The 26336-nt window shown below is 39.2% G+C and overlaps 1 protein-coding gene and 1 pseudogene across 1 annotated transcript; one reads left to right on the forward strand and one right to left on the reverse strand.

Annotated features, from left to right (window-relative positions):
* Positions 1 to 428: 428 nt before the first annotated feature.
* Positions 429 to 2872, forward strand: LOC127438401 (protein BTG2-like). Its single transcript, XM_051693959.1, has 2 exons — positions 429 to 762; positions 1203 to 2872. The coding sequence occupies exons 1-2, from the start codon at positions 621 to 623 to the stop codon at positions 1571 to 1573; spliced, it is 513 nt and encodes a 170-aa protein (XP_051549919.1). The 5' UTR covers positions 429 to 620; the 3' UTR covers positions 1574 to 2872.
* Positions 2873 to 11411: 8539 nt separating this feature from the next.
* Positions 11412 to 21743, reverse strand: LOC127438048 (zinc finger protein 76-like; annotated as a pseudogene).
* Positions 21744 to 26336: the final 4593 nt, after the last annotated feature.

Here is a 26336-nt window from a genome sequence, read left to right on the forward strand (position 1 = left end):
CAGTAGGGTTTTGTAGGTACTTTGTTTTATTTAGTTTTGTCGTTGGTTTCAGGTCGTGTGTAGGTGATCCCCGAGCACAAACCTACGCGTGAGAGCCGATGCAAATAAAGGAACCTCGGTTCATAACGCCACTCGCTTCTATAATTAAACGCTGAAACTTTACGGTAAAGAACGCCTTCACGCGGCTTTTTGTTTTTCCACTGAGTGTCGTCATGCGTATCAGAGCTGGGCTTTACGTCAATCTCCATATTTGGAAACGGACGGAAGCGGAGCGTCACCATAACACGCCAGTGTTTTCCACCCTGACAACCAATCAGTCAGTTAGCGAGCTCAAGCGAGGACCCGCCCATTTGTTTCATTGGATGATCTGTGTGTCACTCAGATCAGTGCGGATGACGTCATTAACTTCGCGTGTATTTATCGGCGGATTCGCTCCCCAACAAACAGACCGCAGCGCTTTGGGAACAACAAGATCACTTGGACTGAACCGAATCCAGAGGAATGTTTGGTTTATCGTAATCAAAAAGCCGTTTTGATTCAATTCACCAGCGACACAGGACGGCAGCTATTCTGTTTTTACCTTAACTGCTTTCATCATCAATTCTTTTGGAGGTAGTAAAATGACTCACGGTACCGGAGCAGAAATGATCCCGGAGGTATCAGCCGCTGCAAGTTTCGTGTGCAGGCTACTGCGCAGCCGCGGACACCTGAGTGACGCACAGCTCCAGGTGTTCAGAGACTGTCTTGCCCATGAACTCTCAGGTACTGCGATGAACTTGATTAAATACTTTCTGTGAGTGAGCATTTACAATTAAATACCATGGTATTACCGTCTTATTTGGACATTGTTGTTAACTGTGCCAGTACCATGGTGGAATGATGCAATCAAATGGTAAAAATATGGTACTTTGATGTACGCCGTGGCCCTTTTTATTACCATATCCATATACCCCAGGGTTCTTGGGTAGGGTTAATGTAAGGTACTTTAAAGCACACCATTGCATTACCATCACTGTCGTGTCCACAGATCATGGTATTACTATGGTTTCTCCATAGTAAGTTTGAAGAATGTTTAGCCAACCAAGATGTTGTATTTTTAACCACTCACACAACTTATTGAACAACTTTATATTTAGTTAAACACCTTTGTTTCTGCTGTTAAAGATGATGAATTTTTACGGAACGGTTTCCTCCTTTTCCAGAACACTACCAGCATCACTGGTTCCCCGACAGACCACAGAAGGGTTCCGGTTACCGCTGTATACGCATCAATCACGAAATGGACCCACTCATTGGCCGAGCAGCCGGACATATTGGACTGACTAGTGGGCAGCTGTTTTCTCTCCTGCCACGGGAGCTTACGCTCTGGGTGGACCCGTACGAAGTGTCGTACCGCATCGGCGAGGACGGCTCCATTTGCGTTCTGTACGAAGCGGAACCGCACGTCTCAAGCCCCGCCCCCAGTGTCCGAGGACCCTCGGCATATGACCAGACAGCCACCTGCAAATACCGCTTCATGATGGGCGGCCGCACAAGTCCACCGAAAAACTACCTGATGACGGTGTCCAGCTAAACGTATGGGACCGGTGTCCGCTGGTGCCACGCCTGAACGGCCAACTGCCACTTTAACAGTTTACGTTTCCTGTCATTTTACATTTCTAGACATTCAGGTTCTAAAATAATTTAAGATGTAAAGCTAAAGCACTGGTTGATGATATTTGGACAACTGACTCTTTCAGCACTATACTAAATGAATATTTTATTTACCTGAAATGGGTTTTGGGGTATTTTCACTGGTGCTAGCACACTGTTTCAATGCAATAATGATACCTCACGTCTCTCACAAGAATTTAAAGCAATTAGGGTCAGAAACATACTCTACGCAAGTACGCAAACGCTTAGTCAACACTTTGGGCCAAATTCCCGAAGCGCGACTTTCTGCATACATTTGTTCGTAAAACCAATTGTCTGTAAATTTGTTGCAATTTTTCTTGTGTTTCATGAATGACATCCATAGTACAAACTTAACATTTGTTCTTGTGTTATTGTTTGGTAACAATTCACAGTTTACCGTTATATTCCAATGTCTGCGAACCAATTTTATGTAAACTGTTGCAATGCCTTTTTGTGTTACTGTAGCGAAAGCAAACCACAGTTTGGCATTACATTAAAACTATTATTCAGAGAGCTATTTGTAAACTACTTGCTCTGCAAAAGTCTCTTCAAACTGTTGCTTCGCCATGACGGTACTTGACGGTTTACGCAAATATCCGCAGTAGCACCCCCTTGTGGCCACGCCTAGAATGCAATGTGTCATTTGATTATGAATCATATTCTGACACACATTTTGGTATGCAACGGCACATTAAATAAAGTTCTAAATTGTGCATTTTTCGCTAGAAGTGTTTGCGTTCACATACTTGCGTAAAGTGTGTTTTGGTGGTGTTTAATAACATTTTTGCAGGAGCTGCTACTGACTTCCACAATTCCCTCTGCCTTAATGACGGTGCCACCACTCCCTTAACAAACGTCACTGCCTGACTCTCTTAGTCTTATTGTGCAATATTCAGGCAATACGCTCTTTAAAATCCCTTTTGTAATGTCATGAAATGAGTTGGAAATGAATCTTTCTCAGGATGCTTTGCATGTGGTATGTTGGTTGATATTGGGCCGAAGTACCAGTAAAGACTCACGTTTGTAGCATTCTGTATCTCTCGGGCTGCTGAGCAGCTTGTTTACCGTAAAATGTAGTTTTTGTAAGCTATTGAAGCAGTGTTTGCTTTTAATGTACAATTTTTAAATGAATTTGTGCAGATATAGAGCTGTAAGTGTACAGTCAATTTTTATAACAATAAACATTTTATAAAGAAAACTTATGTCTAATGTTTCTTATTACTCTCTAAATGTTTTACAATGTCTGTTATGGTTTCGTATCTCTGCTCTCCTTTGAAAACTCCCACAAGTTCGTGGGCATGTTGGCGTTATCTAGGTTGGTACACGTCTGGGCTTGTTTTTGCTCCTACACACAAAGAAAGGGTTGAGATAAGTGTACGTTTACTCTTCTCAACAACCGCTATACTGAGAGATTAGCTCTGTTCAAAAACTGACATTTTAATGCATTTATAACTGAACCCTGACCCAGGTAGGCAGTGAAATGATGGGGCCTTATACCTTGTTTTGGACAAATTCCTCATAGAGAACGCAATCCCAGAGTATACTGAGATTAACCCTGTGAGAAAAAGTTGAGTTGAAATATGGACATATACATATATTTCATGCAATATCAAATGATTGCATAAATATAATTAAAAGTGGAAAAATATCACCCTATTTGTGTACACTACGAATTTGTATGCTTATTAGTCAACTTTAATATACATAACTTTAACTTATAAAGCACATTTAAAGACAACAGACATTGAACAAAAGTGCTGTACAATCAATAAAACAATAATAATAACAAAGAGAGACAGAAAATATAAGAACAAAACGATGTGAAATTAAATTCAGCAACAATGAAAACTGTATCAAAAGCTTAAGAGTAAAGACAGCGTTAATAACAGTATTTGAATTACTAAGTCGTTACCTTGGGCTTTATCATACAGTATAAAGGTCTTGTATCTTATTTTCATGATTTGATTTTTGTCCAATCAAATTATCAATGTTTTGTTGGCTAAATGATTGGTACCTCACAGTCTTGTTTTCATTCACATCAAATTAAATTGTCATTAAAGGTGCTGTAAGCGATTTTCACCGTTCTAGAATTTCGACAAGTTGAGCCATTGGATTAGCCACGCCCCCTTTTTTTTTTCTTCAAAACTCTGCACTCCAAAGATACCAAAAATTAGCCTTTTTGACACTGACGTGAGAAGAAACGGTTGTTAAAAACAACAGCAGCAAAATAGCGCCCTCAGCTGACAACTGTTATGAACAACATGGCATAAAAATGGCATTATGCCTCAATAATTCGCTGCAACTACAATACTATGAGAACATGCAAAATGATTGACAGGTTGAAAGTCTCATTGTCAGGACACATTTTTGTTTGCTGTTTACAGAGTCTAGAGCTGTCACAGAGACCGGTGAGATATCTCACGACACTGTTTTAATATCTTTCATGGAGTAGGAAAATGTTTTGCATACATTTCCATGAAAAAAAAAATCACTTGCAGCACCTTTAATAAGATTCCATGTTGTTTTAGAGAACAGTTGCTTATGTAGACAATAGACTGCAATGCAGCTCACTAGAGGTTGTGTAGTTAGTTTCTGTGTGTGTGTGTGTGTGTGTTGTTTTTGCAGTCAGCTGACAGTTTGTGGGGGATTTGGTTATGACTTAAAAAAACAGCATTACTTGTCCTGTCTAAAGTGCTTAATGAGGGGCTGTATGGGACACACACAGACGGGCAGATGGCTTGAACAAGAGACTGCCCACATATGGAGGGCCACACTATTGTTCAGCGTTGCTACAGACACTTTGACACACACTTCCCCCAACTTCAGCTCAGTGGAGACAGACATTTTCTCCAAATTTCTTATTTCAGATTTAACATTCAAGTTAAACCCATTTACACTACGAAAGCATTACTAAATATACAGAGGCCCCAAAGAATATTTGATCACTTAAAAGTCAAATTTTTGTGTTCTTTCAGCTGTTGAGCTGTTCGTTTGTTGTCATTATGGAGCTGTCAAGCTCATTTTACTGTGTTTCCTGTGAGTCTGTTTGGACTCCCCTCACTGACCCATTCAACACAGGAGCGTGACCTCTGACCCCCAGCTGCTGAGGGCCTCTGGGGTTTCTTGCTGTCAGTGCTGCCATGTGATTGGCCAACAAGACGTATCCGGGCAGATCTGAGGTCGGTTCTCATGTTTTTACACACTCAACAAGTGTGATCATTGCTGCATCATGACTGCCTCCATTTAAGTACATATTTTAGTGTGAAGTAGAAGTAAAATGGGACACAGTCAGTGTTTCTGAAGAGATCCTGTGAGACGTCATATAATGGAAAACATCCCCCTCAAACACACAAACACTCACTCTGAGGGGGGTGGAAGTAAGCGGTTGGTGAGAAGGCGGGTCTGTTTCAGGACATTTGGTTAGTTGGTTAATCCCTGAAATACTATGACCCTCTTTCACAAACATGAGACAAAGAACACACATGCAGACTATTCTGCTTGTAATTATGAAGTTGGTTCTTACTAATCTTATCGAGCTGAAATCAGTCAGTGTACCTTAAACACACACACACACACACAAATGAACTTTACACATTATTTTATGGAAGCAACAGGTCTGATATGACTTAGTTTCTTTGGTTGTGAAATCTCAACGGCCTTTGATGGATCATTCTCAGGAAACTGTCAATTGTGTTCTGTGTATATATATATATATATATATATATACCGACCCTAATCTAATCCTCCATTAATGTAACAGTGTTCTCTTTTATGTTTTCACATAGTGACACGTTTTAAAAGAGAATCCTGGTACATTTAAAATGTTGAATGTTACGGCATTGAAGATGTCAAATTCATATACTTAGCGTAAGTCTAGATAACTGCGCAAATTCGGGTAGTTTTGGGATTATCAACACACAATGTAAATATGGCTAACAAAAGCCTAAGCTAACAAACAATGTTGCTTTGTGCCAACAGCTATATTTTATTCTGTAGAAAATGAATCACTATGAGTCGAACTACTGAGCTTGACAAGGCCAGTTTAATGCTGACTAACACTGTAAGATAAAGCTAACTCTGTTACTCCCTTAAATAGGATGTCAGAATTATTTTTAAAGAGGGAATGTCACAGCATAACAGGGTTGAACAGAAAGTGAGGGATGAAGACAAACAAATGGCATTGTTTGAATACCTTGTCATTTTCAGAAATGGTATAAAATGTGAAACTTAAGTGAGTTTGTTGTTTAAGAGTTTGGACTCATGTTTGGAGATTCATTTGATGTGATTAAGATTTGCCTTTCAGATGTTCCTTCTTTATACACTTCAGGAACGTTGCTCAGTGGCAAACCATTCAAAGCACATTCAGATCCACACTGTTTCCTTACTCACACACACACACACACACATGGTTAACAAATCAAACCTGTTGATCTGAATGTTCCTGGAGTTTCACAAACATCATTAATGAACGGCCAGCATCCTGCAGGCGTGTGAACGACACCCATTCAGAGTGTGTGTGATGAGTTATATCAGTCGTGCATCACAAAAGCTGGCGGCAGACGGGTGGAGGAGGGGTTTAACGCCACAGTAGCGCCCATGAACTGATTAAACACTGGTTTTTGTGGCTTGAAATCTTCAACAGGCCATTCTTCAGTCTGTGTTGTCTCAGATATTTATCTTTCAACTCTACGGGAGAAATAAAAACACAAATGAATCAACTGTTGTCATACAGTAAGAGTATGGAGCAATAAATGAATGTGTATAGCATAGAATAGATATGATCTCGTGTGATTTTCCGCTAAAGTTTAAACTGTATGTTTTAAAACGTGTCTTTTGAGTAATTCACTACAGACAGAATCTACAAACCCACAAAGTTGAATGTCTACACATTTAGTTTCAGTTTTAACCTGTTGATTCATTTTTGACATTTTAGCAGGAATCCACTTTCGAAAAGAGTAAATTCAGTGAAAAGAATAAAACAGTCTGCGAGAATTTAAGTTGTAAGCAGAGTTTGTAAAGCGAGTTAGTTGATGTGTTGATGTGTTTGGCAGCTGTTCACTAAAGTCTCATATAAATTCATTGTCCTAAATTTCCCGGGAAACTAAACCAGCAGCTGTCGTTACACACCCTGCCCCCTTATCCTCTAATAACACACACACTCACGTATCCCAACCAAAACAAACCCCCCAAATACCAAATAATCCCTCAGCTGGGACTCACGACAGCAGATTAACCCTTAACACACACACTCATACACTTTAATCTCATTGTGTTTAATCTTTTGTGGTCTAGTGAATCTATGAGAAATGTTATGTTCTTGATTACAGTTCATAAATTGAACTCATGTAGCTGATCACCAGCCAACACAAGAAGAGTTCAAAGTATTTCCTCTTTTTGTGACTTGTTTTGTCAAACACTAAAAGATCTGAAAGCTCTTGAGCTGTTAGTTCAGTACGCAGTGTTCTGGAGAATAAATCTAACAGATTCTTTTGCCAATTTAATGAATCAAATCTGTGAATTACGGACAATAACCTCAACCTGTCCCTCAGTTTGTGAAATGAATGGGAAATGGATGGGCAGTAAATACACTTACAAGGGGCGAGTATACTGGAGGGTCTGAAAGCAGAAATTTAAAGCTTGTATTTTTGTTAAAGCACTAATATGAATTCCTCAAAACAAACATCTTGGTTATATGAGCTTTAAAGTGTCTAAATCGTACTTTTGAAGTAGGACTACTTTCTAGATGAATGAACGTCTGGTTTTGTGTTACTGATGTAATTCATGCATTTGGATTTTTCTCTATGTAAAAACTCCCATTAAATCCTTGCACCTATCATGCGAAAATTACCTGGTTTACATGGTCATGACGGGAGCTGAAAGATTGGATATATTTGAATGTTTATTCGTCTGTTTGGGTATCTCAGCGAGTACTGACGCTGACTATCACACCTGGAGTCGTGAGTTTGAATTCAGGGCGTGCTGAGTGACTCCAGCCAGGTCTCCTAAGCAACCAAATTGGCCCGGTTGCTAGGGAGGGTAGAGTCACATGGGGTAACCTCCTCGTGGATTCTGTAATGTGGTTCTCGCTCTCGGTGGGGCGTGTGGTGAGTTGTGCGTGGATGCCACGGAGAATAGCGTGAAGCCTCCACACGTGCTATGTCTCCGTGGTAACGCACTCAACAAGCCACGTGATAAGATGCACGGATTGACGGTCTCAGACGCAGAAGCAACTGAGATTCATCCTCCGCCATCCGGATTGAGGAGAGTCACTACGCCACCACGAGGACTTAGAGCGCATTGGGAATTGGGCATTCCAAATTGGGGAGAAAAAATAAAAATAATAACATTTATTCCAGGGTAATGACACAGATGCCGTACATAAAGCTTACATTGTATGGAATCTGGAACATTATTTTTAACAGATCAGAACGGCCAACTTTAAAGGTGCACAAACTAATTTTTTAAAGTATGTTGAAGTATGGCTTACACTGACACCTAGTGGCCTGGATACTGCATCATTCAAACACAGCAGTTACCATCAGAGACTAAAAACGGTTCAAGGAACGAAATGCGGAAACAGACGAAATTTTTAGCAGAACGTAACCGAAAACCAGAACAAAGTGATTTTCAAATGTTCCGGAGTGAAACGTTATTTTTAAGTGCTGGCAACCGGTTATAACCAGTTAATTTTGTTCAGATTATTTTTTTTTCATGAAACTAAAGGCCAAAGGGTTTATCACAGTTAACTTTTTGGAACTGCACCACTTCATATTGCCTAAAAAAATTAAACTTGTGCTTTGTTTCTGAAGGAAACTGCTTCATCACACATTTCTTTGCCTAATCGCCCATTGCGGATGTGTCATTCTCTGAATGAAGACCTGTAGAACTATGTATAAATTATTAACTGTTCTTTTATTACATTCTAACCGGTTACCATTTGGAAAGGAGGCTGCAGAACTTCTGAAATGGAATGAAAAAAAATACTGTTTTTGCTCAGAATGAACCGAAATGAAAAACATTTAGTTTTAGTACCTGGTTACCAATGCCATTGTAGAAATTCACTTTACACAGTAAACCAGGACTAATTTAATCCATGAGTGAAAGTGTCCAATCCCAGGATGGTTACTGAGATTAAGCGAGTTGTATTCAGCTGGTCATGTGATCATAACATGGCCGCCCCCCATGAGGGGACCCTCTCCATGTAGAATAAAACAGCTTTTATAAGGTTCCTGATATGACTGGAATCTTCATCTCATGTGAGTGCTCATGATTTTATACATACATTTCAAAATTACTATACATTTATATAGAAGTAAAACTTTTTAAATGAGAAAAAAACACTGAGTGCACCTTTAAGAGGAAGGTTTCATGATTATTATGGTCTTTAGTTAACCATAATGCCTCATTGCCACATCGGTGTGCTGTCACACCCATGTTGTGTGTATAATTAAAGACATTAACAGTAATTACATTTAACCTAAATACACTCCACCCTTATCAGCACAGATAAGACAATCTTTGTCTGGGTGTGGTCTGTTTTAACTTCCTCGTCTCCAATACCCACGTTTATCTAACTGTGTAAATAGGGTCATACCATATACTAATATTGTTTTAATATAAAGCTACTTACTTATATAAGGCTAATTTACTTTACATTTATAAATAATTGCTTCCTTTGAGGACGTCACCAAAGGAAGGTTTTGTCAGATTAAGCTCACTCATGGACACAAGAGTGTACATTTAAACATGATTTGGTCGATTTATGAGCTTTTTAACTAGTTTAACCGCTGAGAATGTCTTCCAAACCTACACAAGGTTGTTTCCAATCAGTGTTGAAGAGGAAACCCACAAAGCCGCAGCCTTTTCTGCTCCCGCTCGTCATTCACTGACGTCACAGTAGCTCAGCCAATCAGAGACTGTTGCTGAGGGAGAACTGAGAGCTGTCTGTGTGTGTGTGTGTGTGTGTGCGCGTGGGCGTGTGTGAGTGTGTGTGTGTGTGTTGCAGTAAAACACGGAAATACCCCAAATTCAACACAAACTCACATTCTGTCTCAATATTGAAGATAAACGTCATGAAAACAGTGAAACGGAGACACGGAGATCGGCATTGTGAAACGTTCTACACAGGAGTCAATGAACTATTTAAATGTGTCTCAACTTGTTCATATTTTTCACCTTAACCCTTGTGCCTCAATTTAATAAAGTTACTCAGAGGTCCTTCGAGGACAAAGATGTCCACGTCAAAAAACTGCCATAATAATATTATATATTAATATTATTTTCCACTTTCAATGAGTAAATATTTATAACCAACATCAGTCCTGATCATAACTACCAAATATTCATTCATTTTCAGGATTTTAACCCTTTAAATGCCAGTTTGTTTACATAATGCCACTGTTGTTTTTTTTACACACACACACACACACACACACACACACACACACACACACACACACACACACACTTTCTCACACTCTCTCTCTCTCTCTCTCTCACACACACACACACTCTCTCTCTCACACACACACTCTCTCTCTCTCTCTCTCACACACACACACACACACACACACACTCTCTCTCACACACACACACACACTTTCTCACACACACACACACTCTCTCACACACACTTTCTCACACACACTTTCTCACACACACATTCTCTCTCTCTCACACACACACAAACACACACACTCTCTCTCTCACACACACACACTTTCTCACACACACACTCTCTCTCACACACACATACTCACTCTCTCTCTCTCTCTCTCACACACACACACTCACACTCTCTCTCTCACACACACATAAACACACACACACACACACACACACACACACACACACTCGCACACTCACTCACACACACACACACACACACACACACATTTCTCAATACACACATACAAAACACACTCTGACATCCATACCAACACACACACACAATTTTAGCTGCATCAATCAATTGTCCTGCAGTGCTCTATAATACAGCAAACAGAAAATAGGGGAAAAGCATGTATTTGCTCCATAGTCTAAACATGAGAAAAATGGCGCCATCTGGTGGAAAATATTACAAATGTAAATTTTGAACTCGGGGCTCCGAAAATAAAAAAGACAAAAATTTCTCGAAGGTCGCACAAGGGTTAACTGAGGCAAATAGCGGATTTCTGCATCATATTCTGATTTATTGCTGAATTATAAGAACAACATTTTTCATGACTTGTGTGTATGTGGGTTTTAATCATTTTTTTTTTTTTTTTTTTTTTTTTACATAGTTATATAGTCAGGGTCATTTGCATAGATGTCATTATTTAGGTCGCTAAATTAAGTGTGTGTTCACTGTGGTTTTGTTTATGTAAACACTGTGTACTCACTCAGATCAGTTCAGTCGTCAAATGGTGAACAGACTCGAGTTTTGCAGCTGGTTTATTTTAGAGCTCCTTGATCAAACGCGCTGATGACCACATCTGATGGTGAACAGTGACACCTGCTGGTCACACTCCAGTACTGCAACCACTCTACACTCGCGTCATTGTGATCAGTGTAACAGCTGTTCATTCACTGGAGCGCACAATATAACAGCTCAAAAACACAGTTAAAAGACTCACTGCATTAAATTAGTTTAAATCTTTATTATTAACACACAACATGTTTCACTTTTCAAAAACTACATTCACGTTTAAAGGGATATTTCACCTCAAATGAAAATTCTGTTAATGTTTAATCAGAGTAATAGGTTCAGTATTGTATCTTTTCCCCATAAAATATGAGTGAATGGTGACTGAGGATAACTTTCTTCCTAACATCTCCTTTTGTGTTCCACAGATACAGGTTTGGATATAGGGCTGGGCGATATGGCAAAAAATTATAAAATATAAATTATTTTCAAACTTTAAGACGATTCACGATTTTCGATTAGATTTTCCTACATTTAAATGTATTTTTCAAAAAAGTAACTCCAGCATGATTCAAATAGCATGTTCCTGATTAGAATGCAAGGCAACCGGTTAGAAAAATGTACGTTTTTCTTTTCATTATAGAAAACAAAGGTGTGTAACAGAAATGCACAAAATAGCGCAACGCACAGAAAGTTGTAAACAGCGTAAAAGTCAAATAAATTAAAATCGAATTTAATAGTATAAAATAAGGAAACTACTAAATACCTCAAAGCCAATTTATGGAATTATTTTTATCTAAATCAAGTCCATCTAGAAAGTTGTCAAGAAATCAATATTTAGAAATAGTCATGTTTATATAGAAATTATTTTTAGTACTGTATATCAATCGATTTGTACGTATAACAATAAACACCTGCAGATAGAGTCCATATATCAGAAACAATTCAGTGTAGTTGAAAATGCAAGAAGCAAAGAGCTCAGTTTAAAATAATGACGTCAGTCAGTGCTGTGAGCACGCGGCGCCCTCTAACGGTACACGCTGTGCAGTGAACATTTGATTTTCTCTTTTATATTCAGCCACTGGTGGATTGATGGTGTATCCAACTACAGCGTCTGCTAATATTTTATGCAAAACCTCGATTAAAAAAAAACCAAACAAATAAATGTCAAAACTGTATATTCGAATTAATCGGAAAAACATCGCCCAGCTTTAGTTTGGAACTACATGAGGGTGAGTAAATAAATAACAGAATGTTCATGTTTGGGTGAACTATCCCCAGACAGACACTCACACACACTAAAAATTAAAAACAGTAATTAATATATCTCTTTGAGGCGTCTGTGAGCTTCAGTTTCACTGATCTGAGGTCAGTCCACTCTGTTGAATCGCTGCTGTTGCCATTGTGATCGCTTCCTCTAATATCTGCTGATCTTCTAACTGTATATACACAATCAGTACAAACAGTTAAATGAGATACTCTCACTCTAAACAACTGCAGTATCTCTATTTGCAGACTATCTCTACAACACATAGTATGCAAGATTAGAATTAATGATATTTTTACTGCAAAACAATACAAATGTATTCATTAGGAATATTTTATTTGCTGTATATACTTACAGTGTGAAGTGAAATTGAATTTAGACATTAACACTGTTTGTAAAGACCTGCGATCTGTGTGCCATTCTCTGTGGCCAGCAGCGCCACCTGCTGGTACTGCGACGAGCTCACTTCAGTCATGACGCCCTCTGATGTTACTATGGCGATCTGCTGGATAAATGCAAAAAGAGTTAACGATCTGGGCGCTGATAACCACACCACCATCCCATAACACTCACTGGCTGCAGCTTATTGCCATCTGTAACCATGGTAAGGTGTTGCTGCCCGGCACTGGCAGTATCGCCCCTGGTGGGCGGGGACGGCGATGGTGGTGACGGCCGCGGTGAGGACCTGCAGGTGTTCGGCCAATAGATTCGCATGCTGCACACAAACACACACAGATATTAAACACGTCCAAAAGTGTAATAACTTATTATTTGTGATATGCGTTACCTGTGAGCCGATGATGTTGTCTGTTTCCATGGTAACTTCACCATTTTCCTTTAGTTCAGCACCCTGCGGTGAGGCCTTAAAACCTTCTAAACACACACACACACACACACACACACACACACACACACACACACACACACACACACACACACACACACACTGTTCATTAATGATCTGTTACTGTAGCTTTAAGAGGCCGTAAACACACATTCTTGCGTTCTGTCTACGCTGTTTTTTAATTGTTGGTCAATATCAAGCAGGAAAAAATAAGTCCATTCATGGTTTTAAGAACAGTCAAACATTTTACACAGGCAAAACATCTAATAAAATATAATGAAATATTTGAAATGCCATCAATGGAGAAAGATGTTTTTTATTTCACCCATAGAAGCGCAGAGGTCAGCTTTATTTTATTTTACAAGATTATTTTATAATGCTGTTATAATGCAAACAAAAAAAAAAAAACAGCTCACGGTACATGTAATTAGCGCTATTAGCTTACTTTACAAATAACTGGTGACAAGCCTTAGCCTTAAAGGACTAGTTCACCCAAAAATTAAAATTCAGTCATTGTTTACTCATCCATGTGTTGTTATAACACTATATAACTTTCTTTCTTTTTCTGAACACAAAGGGAGAAATTGTGAAGAAATGTTGTGCTCAGTGATGTCATACAATGGCAGTTTATGGTGACCACCTCTTCAAGCTTCAAAAGAACACAAAAGTATAATTCAGAAGTCTAATAAATTATTCATGAGACTCATGATTGTTATGAAAGTATACGATAAGATTTGATGAGAAACAAACTGAAATCTAATGTATTATTTAGTGAAAATGTTCACTGACCGTTGATCTCCTATCTGTGTTCATGATAGGACACGAGAGCAACAGTTCACACAGCGCCCTCATGACATTGGGGCGTTCAAGCGAAAACTCGTTTTGTTTATCTAAAAACAGTGATAGTGACAACAGAACACAGCTGCACACAAAACAGAGAACAGAACTTACTAAACATGTCTGAAGAGTTTATAGTCGAAGAATTGATGCATTTCTATGCCCAGCCTTCTTTGTTTTTAACGTATTTGGACTTGTGCCAGTTCAACGCGCGATGCTGAAAATAGAAAATAAGCGATCGATAGAATGTTCCGTCACTTGTCACTGCTGGTTAAGACAAAAACTCTGATTAACACAGAAAATTTACCTTTTATCGTGTGTTGTTTGCCGTCAGGTAAGGACACGGTGTGACTGTGACTGCTCCCTGTAGCCTCCTTTATGTTTCTGTTTGATTTACGAATGCTCCGTTCAAACAAATAAGGCTGGGCATAGAAATTAGGGATGGGCACGAGTACTCGAGTACTCGGATGTGGCAGCATTGATCGATCATGAAAACGATGATCGATGGTGATCATGCATGATGTGACTTCTCACTTAATTCGAAATTCAGTGGCAATTACCTGACAACTTAACACAAACGTGTCAAAGAGGGAGCTTATTTTTAATTTTGAGATTGATTACGTTGTGATTTTGAGGGGTACATTGATTGTCAGAGACGTCTCATAGCAACCAAACTGATATACGACGCTGAAATGCTATCGTTACAATAATCATAAGAGTGTAATTAACCGTGTTTTGACTAAAAACATTTGCTAAACACGTTTAATTATCATTTAATGTAAGAACTTTGACTCGTTAATGGATACTATTCAATAAAAGTGAATGTTTGTCACTGACTGTAAACCTCCCTGCCCTGAGTGACGTAACACACACCTGCATCTCGTCGAAATGGGAGTTGAAGATTTCCGCACGAGTTTCCAATTTATAAGTCCAACATAGTGTCATTCCGTTGCACTTTTGCCAGTTGAAAGGTGGAAATTCAGACTCTCCGATTTGAATGGAACGCTTCATGAATCATCACAGCAACAACAATACGGAGCGAACACACACACACACACACACACACACACACACACACACACACCAGGCATGTGTGGCAGTGGACTGAACGCGCTGCGAGTGTTTTGTTTTGTTTTTTCACCCAATTTGGAATGCCCAATTCCCAATGCGCTTTTAAGTCCTCAAGGTCTTAAGTCTTAAGGTCGCGTAGTGATTCGCCTCAATCCGGGTGGCGGAGGACGAATCTCAGTTGTCTCCGAGGCTGAGACCGTCAATCAGCGCATCTTATCACGTGGCTTGTTGAGCACGTTGCCACGGAGACATAGTGTGTATGGAGGCTTCACGCCATCCACCGCGGCATCCATGCTCAACTCACCACGCGCCCCACCGAGAACGAATCACATTATAGCGACCACGAGGAGGTTACCCCATGTGAATCTACCCTCCCTAGCAACTGGGCCAATTTGGTTGCTTAGGAGACCTAGCTGGAGTCACTCAGCACGCCCTGGGATTCAAACTAGCGAACTAGCGAACTCCAGGGGTGGTAGCCAGCGTCTTTACCACTGAGCTACCCAGGCCCACGCTGCGAATGTTTCAAACAGTTAGACAGAGCGCAGCTAAATGGAACAGAATGCAACGTCAGATGCGCATTGTGCCCATTCGTTCATTGAGTTGGGCAGCGAATCGTCACATAATGATAAAATATGATGCATTATATTTTGATTATGCAATCTTTTGTACATTTTGTAACAGATTATTTTATAACAGCCTATAATGATGAATAGACGATACACTGGAACAACAAGGCACAATGCAGCAGCCAAAGACGTTTGTCAGACATGTTATTATATATACAGTTATGTACATGTCATTGCCCCTCGAGTACTTGATGAGACAAAATGACCAAAATGCCCATCCCTAATAGCAATGCATCAATTCTTGGACTACAAACTCTTCAGACATGTTTAGTAAGTTCTGTTCTCTGTTTCGTGTGCAGTTGTGTTCTGTTGTCACTATCACTGTTTTTAGATAAACGAGTTTTCGCTTGAACGCCCCAATGTCATGAGGGCGCTGTGTGAACTGTTGCTCTCATGTCCTATCATGAACACACACAGGAGATCAACGGTCAGTGAACATTTACACTAAATAATGCATTAGATTTCAGTTTGTTTCTCATCAAATCTTATCGTATGCTTTCATAACATTCATGAGTCTCATGAATAATTTATTAGACTTCTGAATTATACTTTGTGTTCTTTTGAAGCTTGAAGAGGTGGTCACCATAAACTGACATTGTATGACATCACTGAGCACATTTATTCACAATTTCTCCCTTTGTGTTCAGAAAAAGAAAGTCACATGAGTTTATAACAACATGGGGTGAGTAAATGTAACCGGTCCTGCTTGACCTGCTCCGAGCGAGATTCGAACCGGGGGTCTCTGGAATGGGAGGCATGTGCACTAACGAGAAGGCTAAAGGCTACAGTCTCTAGTGTCAGTCGCTAGTGCGCCTCTTGACACCAGGGGAGTGTGGTTTACACATACCGCACAGCTATCATGTACCATCTGGCTCCTGTTACATAAACAATGACTGAATTTTAATTTTTGGGTGCACTATCTCTGCAAAAACACGTCCTCTGTGTACATAAAAAAATTGTTCAAACAAACCGTCCTCCACAGTGTCGAAGTCTGTGCGGTGTGTTTGTGCATAGCCAGCGTTGACGTCTGTCTGTACATTTTTCCGCAGTGACTGCAGGTGCACGGTTTACAGTGTGTGTGAACTACATGATGTTTATAAAGACTGGAGTATTACGTAAAACTCTTTCCACAACCAGGAACCGTACACAGATATGGCTTTTCACCTGAGAAATGTAAAAACATCCATTTAGAATAATGTAGAATAATGTAGTATAAATAATAATACATGTGATAATACAAATAATACCATAATAAAAATATTTGATATAGAATGATATAGGATGAATACAATATACATAACAAATAATAATAATAATAATAAAAATACGGATTAATGTAAAATGAATACAATATATACATATATATATATACACACAATAAAAATATAATATGAATAAAAAATAATAATAATACATATTAAAATTAGGGCTGTCGATCTAACACGTTAATTCAGTGTGATTAATTATATAAAAAATAAAAAATAAATATCTTGGACAGACTGACGAATTCAATTGCAAAATGGATTGCGGTGTACTGTAGGCCATTTATAGGTTTCTGATCAATGATATGGAAATAAACAATATATTTAGTTCTAAAGCCATTTTAGAATATATTTTATATTAGATTATATTGCTTTTATTACATTTATTGTATTTCTTATATTTATAATTATTTAAATATGATAAATTATTATAATTTATTATTATAAAATCATTATATATTTAATTATTTTTATTTGGCTGCTTTTCACAGTAAATACTGATTATATGCGATTAATCGTGATTAATTCGATCGATTAATCGGCATATCATGTCATTTATTTGATTACAAATTTTAATCGATTGACAGCCTTAATTAAAATATAAATATTAAAAGACATAGAATGAATGCAATTTAAATATTATACATATAAAACAATAATTAAACAATAGAATGATAGAACAAATACAATATAAAGAATACTAAAAAATTTAATTTAAAAAATATGGAAAGATATAGAATAAATGTAAATAATAATAATACAGTAATAAAAATGTAGATTAAAAAAAAAAAAAATTGTTTGTTACCTGTGTGTATTCTCATGTGGTTCTTGTAGTTTGTAGCACTGGCGAAAGCTCTTCCACACATCGGTTCTGGACAAAGATACGGCCGCTCGCCCGTGTGTGTGCGTGTATGAACCTTACAAATATTTGACGTCGTAAAAGAGCGACCACAGCCCTCAAACAGACATTTAAACGGCTTCTCACCTGAAAGAAAGAGCCAAAACTAGGGTTAGGGTAAGGTGAAGGTTTGGGTTAGGAGAAACAGGATATTTAACGTTTGCACAAATGGACTACTCCCCTTGTGAAACAGCGACGACAACCTTTTTAAGGGTGTCCTTATTTGCTTTTATTGCTGTTACCTTTATTACATTAGGGTTAACTGTCATTGAATGACTACATGAACTATTGGCAAGATTGTAGAAAGTGTACCACAGTGTATTTCAATAATAATAACACAGAACAAGGCTAGACCGGCTAAGTGTTCGAACCGGTGTGTGTGCGCACATGTTTTTGCAGGTCTCCAGAGGTTTGGAAGGCTTTGTAACACATGTCTTCAGGACATTTGTACGGTTTCTCTCCAGTGTGTGTGCACAGGTGACTCTTCAGGCCGTATCCTGTAGCAAACGCTTTACTGCAAGACAGCACCTCACATCTGTTTGGACGATCACCTGTGTGAGAGCGCTCATGGACCTGCACAACACACACACCAGCATTGCTGTTAAAGCTGAAGTGAGTCATTTTTGTCCACTAGCGCCACCCAATGGATTCGCAAATAATAGCAAGAGTGTTGTCAAACAGGTTTCCCAAACACTCCTCCTGCACTCTGTCATTGGTCACTTTAACACACTGTGCTCAGCTCTTTACCTTCAGATGGTGTGCAGTAATGTAGAATCGTCCACAGCCCGTGTAACCACAGCGAAAACTATTCTCACCGAGCTGATGAACTTTACCCTCAAACATCAACTGAAAATATACACAACATGCACAAAACGTTAGTTTACTTGACCAATACAGGATCAAGTGTCTGACTATCGATCTGTACCTGTATGCTGGTCTGTTCCACTCCATTTGAGTTCTAAATGTTTTCATCAGTTTCAGCTTCTGATTCTGTGAGCTGTGTTACATCAAATCAAACATCAATTACAAACATCTAAACTCACGTCCGGCATTTTACATGAACTGCTGTATTATCGGCCAGGGTTTCTCTGTAATTTCCAACCTTTGTGCTGTAGTTCTCCAGCGTTGTGATGGTGTTGGCACTTATGTTGGTGTCTACAGCGCCCTCTGTCTGCAGTGCAGGAGGGTGATGGATGTACGCAGTACTGCCGTCCTCCAGCTGAACGGCTTCTACTGTGCTCGCGTCAAATCCTTCTGGCACATACAGGGGTTAAAAACAGTTACTGTTTTCACATCTGCTCATGGTTCACTTATACATGTGTGTTATTATATGTGTTTCACCTTTAGGTGTGTGGTGAATATACGCAGTAGTTCCATCTTCCAGTTGTACCGCCTGACCGTCTACAAACACCAGTGACTCTAAACACACACATGAAGATATTACATAATGACGTTTCATTTGTGAACGAATCAGTCTTTTTGAACAAATCTTTTAAGTGAACGAATCGTTCTCCTTCACCTCCATACACTGACTCTTATTTCTAGTTACCGACGTCTCTCCCTTTTCGAAATCAGTGAGCTCTAGTTTGAAACATGAGACTGCTTTAGTGGCTTTTCATGCCTGTAAAGACTGACTATAACATGAACCAATAGCATTCGAGTGCGAGCTGTGAAGGAGCATATCATTGGTTAACTGTTAAGCGGGTGACGCTGAAGATGAGATGAACGAGATTCATGAACGAACTGAATGTACTGTATACTTGTTCACGAACTAAATGAAAGAGTAACTCAGTCATCTTGTTCATGAAAGAGAATCTGCAGACTGACTGAACGAGGGAAGTCATGATGTTCGTTCAGCTCGGCATGTGAGTCAATAGATATTATTTTGAATTTATTGTGCGGAAAAGTGTTTTACAAAGTAAATTAAAAGGGGGTCTGGGTATCTCAGTGAGTACTGACGCTGACTATCACCCCTGGAGTCGTGAGTTCGAATCCAGGGTGTGATGAGTGAGCCAGGTCTCCTAAGCAACCAAATTGGCCCGGTTGCTAGGGAGGGTAGAGTCACATGGGGTAACCTCCTCGTGGTCGCTATAATATGTGGTTCTCGCTCTCGGTGGGGCACGTGGTGAGTTGTGCATAGATGCCGCGAAGAATAGCGTGGGCCTTCACACACTCTACATCACAGCGGTAACGCGCTCAACAAGTCACGTGATAAGATGCGTGGATTGACGGTCTCAGATGCAGAGGCAACTGAGATTCGTCCTCCACCACCCGGATTGAGGCGAGTCACTACGCCACCACGAGGACTTAGAGCACATTGGGAATTGGGCATTCCAAATTGGGGAGAAAAAGTAACTTAAAAGTAAAGCAATTAGTAATGTGATTACTTTTCAATGAAGTTGTTAATAAAGTAATCTGATTACGATTTTAGAGAAATAATTAGTAATTTGTAGTGGATTACTTTTTTAAAAGTAACTTACGAAACTGCTGAATACCATACAGTTAAAATGACATGAATTACTAATATAAATATTATGCTTTGGTGCACAGTGTAAAATATTATTAGGCTTTTTTTGGGGGGGATTTTTCCCCTTTTTTCTCCCAATTTGGAATGCCCAATTCCCAATGCGCTCTAAGTTCTTGTGGTCGCATAATGATTCGCCTCAGTCCGGGTGGCAGAGGACGAATCCCAGTTGCCTCCGCGTCTGAGACAGTCAACCCGCGCATCTTATCACGTGGCTTGTTGAGCGCGTTGCCATGGAGACATAGCACGTGTGGAGGTTTCACGCCATCCACTGCGGCAACCACGCTCAATTCACCATGCGCCCCACTGAGAACAAACCACATTATAGCGACCACGAGGAGGTTACCCCATGTGACTCTACCCTCCCTAGCAACCAGGCCAATTTGGTTGAGACCTGGCTGGAGTCACTCAGCACACCCTGGGATTCGAACTAGCGAACTAGTGAACTCCAGGGGTGGTAGCCAGCATATTTTACCACTGAGCTACCCAGGCCCCCTTATTAGGCTTTTCTTGAATTTTTCTATGTCTTGGTATAAGTTAAGCTCAGCATTTGACCAAATATAGGAAATTCCATTTGTGTTGCTTTTTGACTGACTATAGCGCGAGCCAATAGCATTTGAGTGCTGGCTGTGAAGAAGCATATCACTATCACCCTTTACTGAACCAATCGGTTGTTTCATTCGTGAACGAACCAAATGTACTGTTGCATTCATACGCAAACAAGATGAATGAAATGAACCAGTCATCATGAACGAGGATCTGCTGACCGGCTGAAAAAGAGGAGGAGGCAAGTCGTTCGTTCAGTTCTGGCTCAATGCAATCACTTAAAAGATGGCCATTTGGCGCCATCTAGAGGCGCAAAGGAGTAACTTGCAGAAATGGTCAATGAACGAATCAATTAGCGAATCTGAACAAATATTTTTTGGTGAACGGAATCACCACCATTAGTATTAAAACACTCTCTGATGTGTTGTGAGGTCCGTAGTGTCACACACACACACCTTTCTGTTGGACTGTTATGTGTTGAATGTACGCTGTAGTTCCGTCCTCCAGTTGAACAGTGTTTTCCTCCATTAAACTCCCAACTGACACAAACAACAAACAATAACGTCATCTCACGATACTCACTTTAGGACCATGTAAGCTAGCCTATTTATATATTATGTTAGTATTATTAAAGAAATGTGCTTAAATTGTCATGAAAATAATGTTAACAGTGAAAAACAAAATCTAAAAGGTAAATGGGCTAAATATGAGTGTAATGTGATAATAGTTTGCTGTATGTCAGCAGTAGAACCGTCACTCAGTGTAACGGCCTGCAACTCCAAACCCTCCATTATACTGTAACATTAAACACATCATGTGAATATTACAGAATCTGCAGAGAAATATATTTCATCTGCTGGCTGACAGTCAAATATTAAATAGAAAATAAATCGCATATGATAAAGCCATTTTAAATGTTTTCTTATAGAGTTTGATGGCCTGTAAAAGTACATTATTTACAATATTATACAGAAGGGTTATCTGCGATTTACTTTCAGTATTTCAGTTCATCACAGCTCACTACAATAACCCAAGCAGACATTGTTGCTGTTTATTACTTAGCAATAAGTCAATATAGATGAGGGTGTGTTATATAAAGGTAAATCAAAGATATAGCTGGTTTTATTAAAGTCGGCATGAAATGAAAATTCCCCCTATCTATTTTCTAAATGCATGTTATTGATCTTATTGTGAACGATTCATCCATGCATGTGTTTTATTTAGTTAGTTATTTTTTTGACCTCGTAATCTTTAATCAAAATGTAATAACTCGAACTTACAAAACAATAGACTTCTCTCTGGTGAGGTATGCGGGACTTCTCCAATCATTTAGTCAGCTTAAACCCCGCCCCCTTTCTTATAAATACCACAACCTCGCGTAGAGTTGAACGAAGTGTCAATCGCATGTTGGTGAAGATGGCAAGGTGTATTTTCATTTGTTTTCCTTCAAAGCTATCGTTCCTTAACCCAGACTTCCTTGGTTACGGGTCAGCTGACTTGAATTTATGCTTCAAGTGAGGAGGAATAACGGTGAATTTGCGGATTTGTTCGAGACATTTCACGGCTGAAGTTGAGATGATCACTACTGAATACAACGCTTCGGATGCCTCTGGAGTTTATTTATATTTTTGAATATTATTATTGTGATTCAAAACGTTAAAATATGGTTATCTTTTACTCACTAGTTTTTCAACGGCTACAGCCTCTTCGTAAGTAAAGACCGCGATGTGCTCGTGCGTTTATGTTGTCAGTTTGATCATCACTGTGTTGAGATCACCACTTGACCGGCCCTGCGGAGCAGCACGGTTGTTGGGGTGTGTGTGTCTACTGAAAACTCACATTCACATCTGCCTCCGTTCCGCTATGCAATGCCCATATTTTCACAATCCAATCAACAACCGATGGATAAACTCAAACCCCCGCCCTACATTTTTTTATTGTTCGATAAGCTGTTTCACTCAGAAATACATCACAATACAGAAGCAAAGCCGGTTGCAACTTCCGTTTCATGCCGACTTTAATGTCTGCGCTAACAATAAAAGTAGCAAAAAGTACAACTGTGGATTTGGGCAGGTACCATTGTATTTCTTAAGTACTTTAGAGTTCCATGTATATACTATACTATATGAATATGGTAGTACCAATGGTATATATCGAAGAGTCATTTGTAAGTCGCTTTGGATAAAAGCATCTGCTAAATGACTAAATGTAAATTAAGTACAACAGTACTTTTATAAGTCTTTACAATTGAACATGGACACCCCGCAGGCCTTGTGTCCCCACACACACACACTTTAAAAAAACACACTGCACGACCAATAGTATGATATAGGACAATCTCAGTGTGTGTCCTCCACTATCCCATCATTCTCTGTGTTGCAGGAGTGGTTTTGGGATACTCACCACCACCAGCAGTCCGACATGCACCGCGAGACACACAAAAACACACTCAAACACACTGAGTCAGAGTGACACAAACACACAGCTGCACCGCCAATCAACGCCACTAGAGGCCGCTGCACGGCTCACCTGATACCGATCATAGCACGAGGAATATGAACAAATATATTCAAAATAAATACACAATAAGTAAATAAATAAATAAATAGTAGTCTCAATTTTAATATTAAATATAATGTAATTGTATGTCCATATGTCCAAAAAATAGTATTGTTATATATTGTGTGTATTCTTAAATGGCGTGTATACAATGACACAGTTTATTCCTAAACATATTTTTTTATCCATTTATTTTTATATTAATGTATTTCTGTATTTTTTTTTTCATTCACATCTTTTTAATTTCCTCATGTATGTCATTATGTATATCTGTATATATCACGTCTCTCATTATTAATATCTACCCCTTCACGCACATATGAGAATTAATGGCAACACAACAGTATCACTGCACGTTATGAATACTATGTATACTGTACTTAATTCAATTCAGTGCAATTGCCTCTAACTGTTCAGTTTGTATATTGTGTAACATGCAAACTGTGTAAACATCTGTGTACTGTTATTCGGTTGAGTGTACTTATTGTATTTACATGTATAGCTGCAATGTCCAGGCACATAAGCTTTTCATGCATTTCACTTGTGTAATGGTGTAGTGACAATAAAATGAGTTAAGTTGATATAGTTTTTCATATGAAAATACGAATTCATAAAAAAGGAAATAAAAATATAGAAAAACCAACTAAATGAAAAAACAAATAAATAAATACATAAATCGTTCCATTGTGACTTAGTGAATTCCTCGTTTGTATTAACAGTGGCGGATCTAGGCATAGGCAGTCGCCCTGGATGGCAGTATTCTGGGGTACCCCGACGAGCCAAGCCATCCTCTCTCTTTCATGGGAAGTCCAAAACATTGAAGAGAATCAGTTCGTTTGGACAGTTCATGTAAATAAATAAACTTGTTAAAATAAACGGTTCAGCAATTGACTCTAAAACATTACAGACATTACAATCATTTTCTGTTAAAGCATAATTTTTTGTAAAGCTGCTGTGTTGTGAAAAACACTATACAAATATAAATAATTTGATGTAGGCTGTAGAGATGGGAGGTCCAAATAATTTGAGTGAATCGGTTTGTTCGAACCAGTTCAAATAAACGATTCACCAATTCACTTCAGCCATTGTGTAGAAGTCGTCTTCTTTGTTGAGGTGAAATATTGAATTCCTGCAGTTTATCACTATGTTTTCGACTAAGTGATACACAATAGAAGGCTATGTTTTATTAGTTGTATTCAGCATAAATTCATTTGTTCATATTTTTTATTTCTTTTTTCTCCCCAATTTGGAATGCCCAATGCGCTCTAAGTCCTCGTGGTGGCGTAATGACTCGCCTCAATCTGGGTGGCAGAAGACGAATCTCAGTTGCCTCCGCGTCTGAGACCGTCAATCCACGCATCTTATCACGTGGCTTGTTGAGCGTGTTACCACGGAGACATAGCACATGTGGAGGTTTCATGCCATCCACCGCGGCATCCGCGCTCAACTCACCACGTGCCCCACCGAGAGCGAACCACATTATAGTGACCACGAGGAGGTTACCCCATGTGACTCTACCCTCCCTAGCAACCGGGCCAATTTGGTAGCTTAGGAAGCCTGGCTGGAGTCACTCAGCACACCCTGGATTTGAACTAGCGACTCCAGGTGTGGTAGTCAGCGTCTTTACCACTGAGCTGCCCAGGCCCATTAATTTGTTCATATTAATTCATGTTCAATTTAGTATAATTTAGTATTTGTTCAATTTAATTTGGTGCTGTAAGCGATTTTTTTCATGGAAAGGTATGCAAAAAATGTTCGTACTCCCTGAGAGATATTAATGAAATAAATGTCGTGAGATATCTCACCGGTCTCTGTGACAGCTCTAGACTCTGTAAACAGAAAATAAAAATGTGTCCGTGCTTTCTGCCTGTCCATCATTTTGCACGTTCTCATAGTATTGTAGTTGCAGCGAATTATTGAGGCTTAATGCCATTTTTATGCCATGTTGTTCATAACAGTTGTCAGCTGAGGGCGCTATTTTGCTGCTTTTGTTTTAATATCCGTTTCTGCATGATGTCGGTCTCAATAAAGCTAATTTGGTATCTTTGAAGGGTGGTGTTTTGGAAAGAGGGGGTGTGGCTAATCCAATGTCTAAAATCACTTACAGCACCTTTTTTATTTTTTTTTTATATTTTCCTCCCCAATTTGGAATGCCCAATTCCCAATGCACTCTAAGTCCTCATGGTGGTGCGGTTACTCACCTCAATCCGGGTGGCGGAGGATGAATCTCAGTTGCCTCCGCGTCTGAGACCGTCAATCCACGCATCTTATCACGTGGCTCGTTGAGCGCGTTATCGTGTACACATAGCACGTGTGGAGGCTTCATGGTATTCTTTGCGGTATCCACACACACCTGGCTTGAGTCACTCAGCACACCCTGGATTCAAACTCGTAACTCCAGGGGTGGAAGTCAGCGTCAATACTCGCTGAGCTACCCAGGCCCCCCTGCTTACAGCACATTTAATGTTACCACCCTATTTGTTTAATGTCGCCCTATTTGAGATTGTCATTGTTTTTGTACCAGATAAGTTGTGTAGTGTTTATAGTAGAATTATATATCATTTGATAGTTATATTACTACAAATAGTTCCTTTCTTTAATAGCTTCAATGCAGTCCATGTTAGTCAAATATAATAAAACGCAACCTGTGTTGATAAAAATATTTTATATAAAAGTACAAATTGGAGTACTGTGCATTTTATAATTGTTTTGTTGGGTGAGTTGGAGCCTATGTCTGTGAGTCAGGACCGCCACTGTGTATTATTAAACCATTTCATGTGCAGGCAGCTGCTGTTAACATATTTAACCGAAAAGAGCCATCTAGC

Source organism: Myxocyprinus asiaticus, chromosome 49 (genome assembly GCF_019703515.2).
Source record: "Myxocyprinus asiaticus isolate MX2 ecotype Aquarium Trade chromosome 49, UBuf_Myxa_2, whole genome shotgun sequence".
In the NCBI taxonomy this organism is placed as follows: domain Eukaryota; kingdom Metazoa; phylum Chordata; class Actinopteri; order Cypriniformes; family Catostomidae; genus Myxocyprinus; species Myxocyprinus asiaticus.

Excerpts from the sequence above, each read along its gene's own strand:
- LOC127438401 (XM_051693959.1), top strand. The coding sequence starts at position 621 with ATGACTCACGGTACCGGAGCAGAAATGATCCCGGAGGTATCAGCCGCT. Across the intron at positions 763-1,202 it reads TCTTGCCCATGAACTCTCAG|AACACTACCAGCATCACTGG; the intron begins GTACTGCGATGA and ends CTCCTTTTCCAG.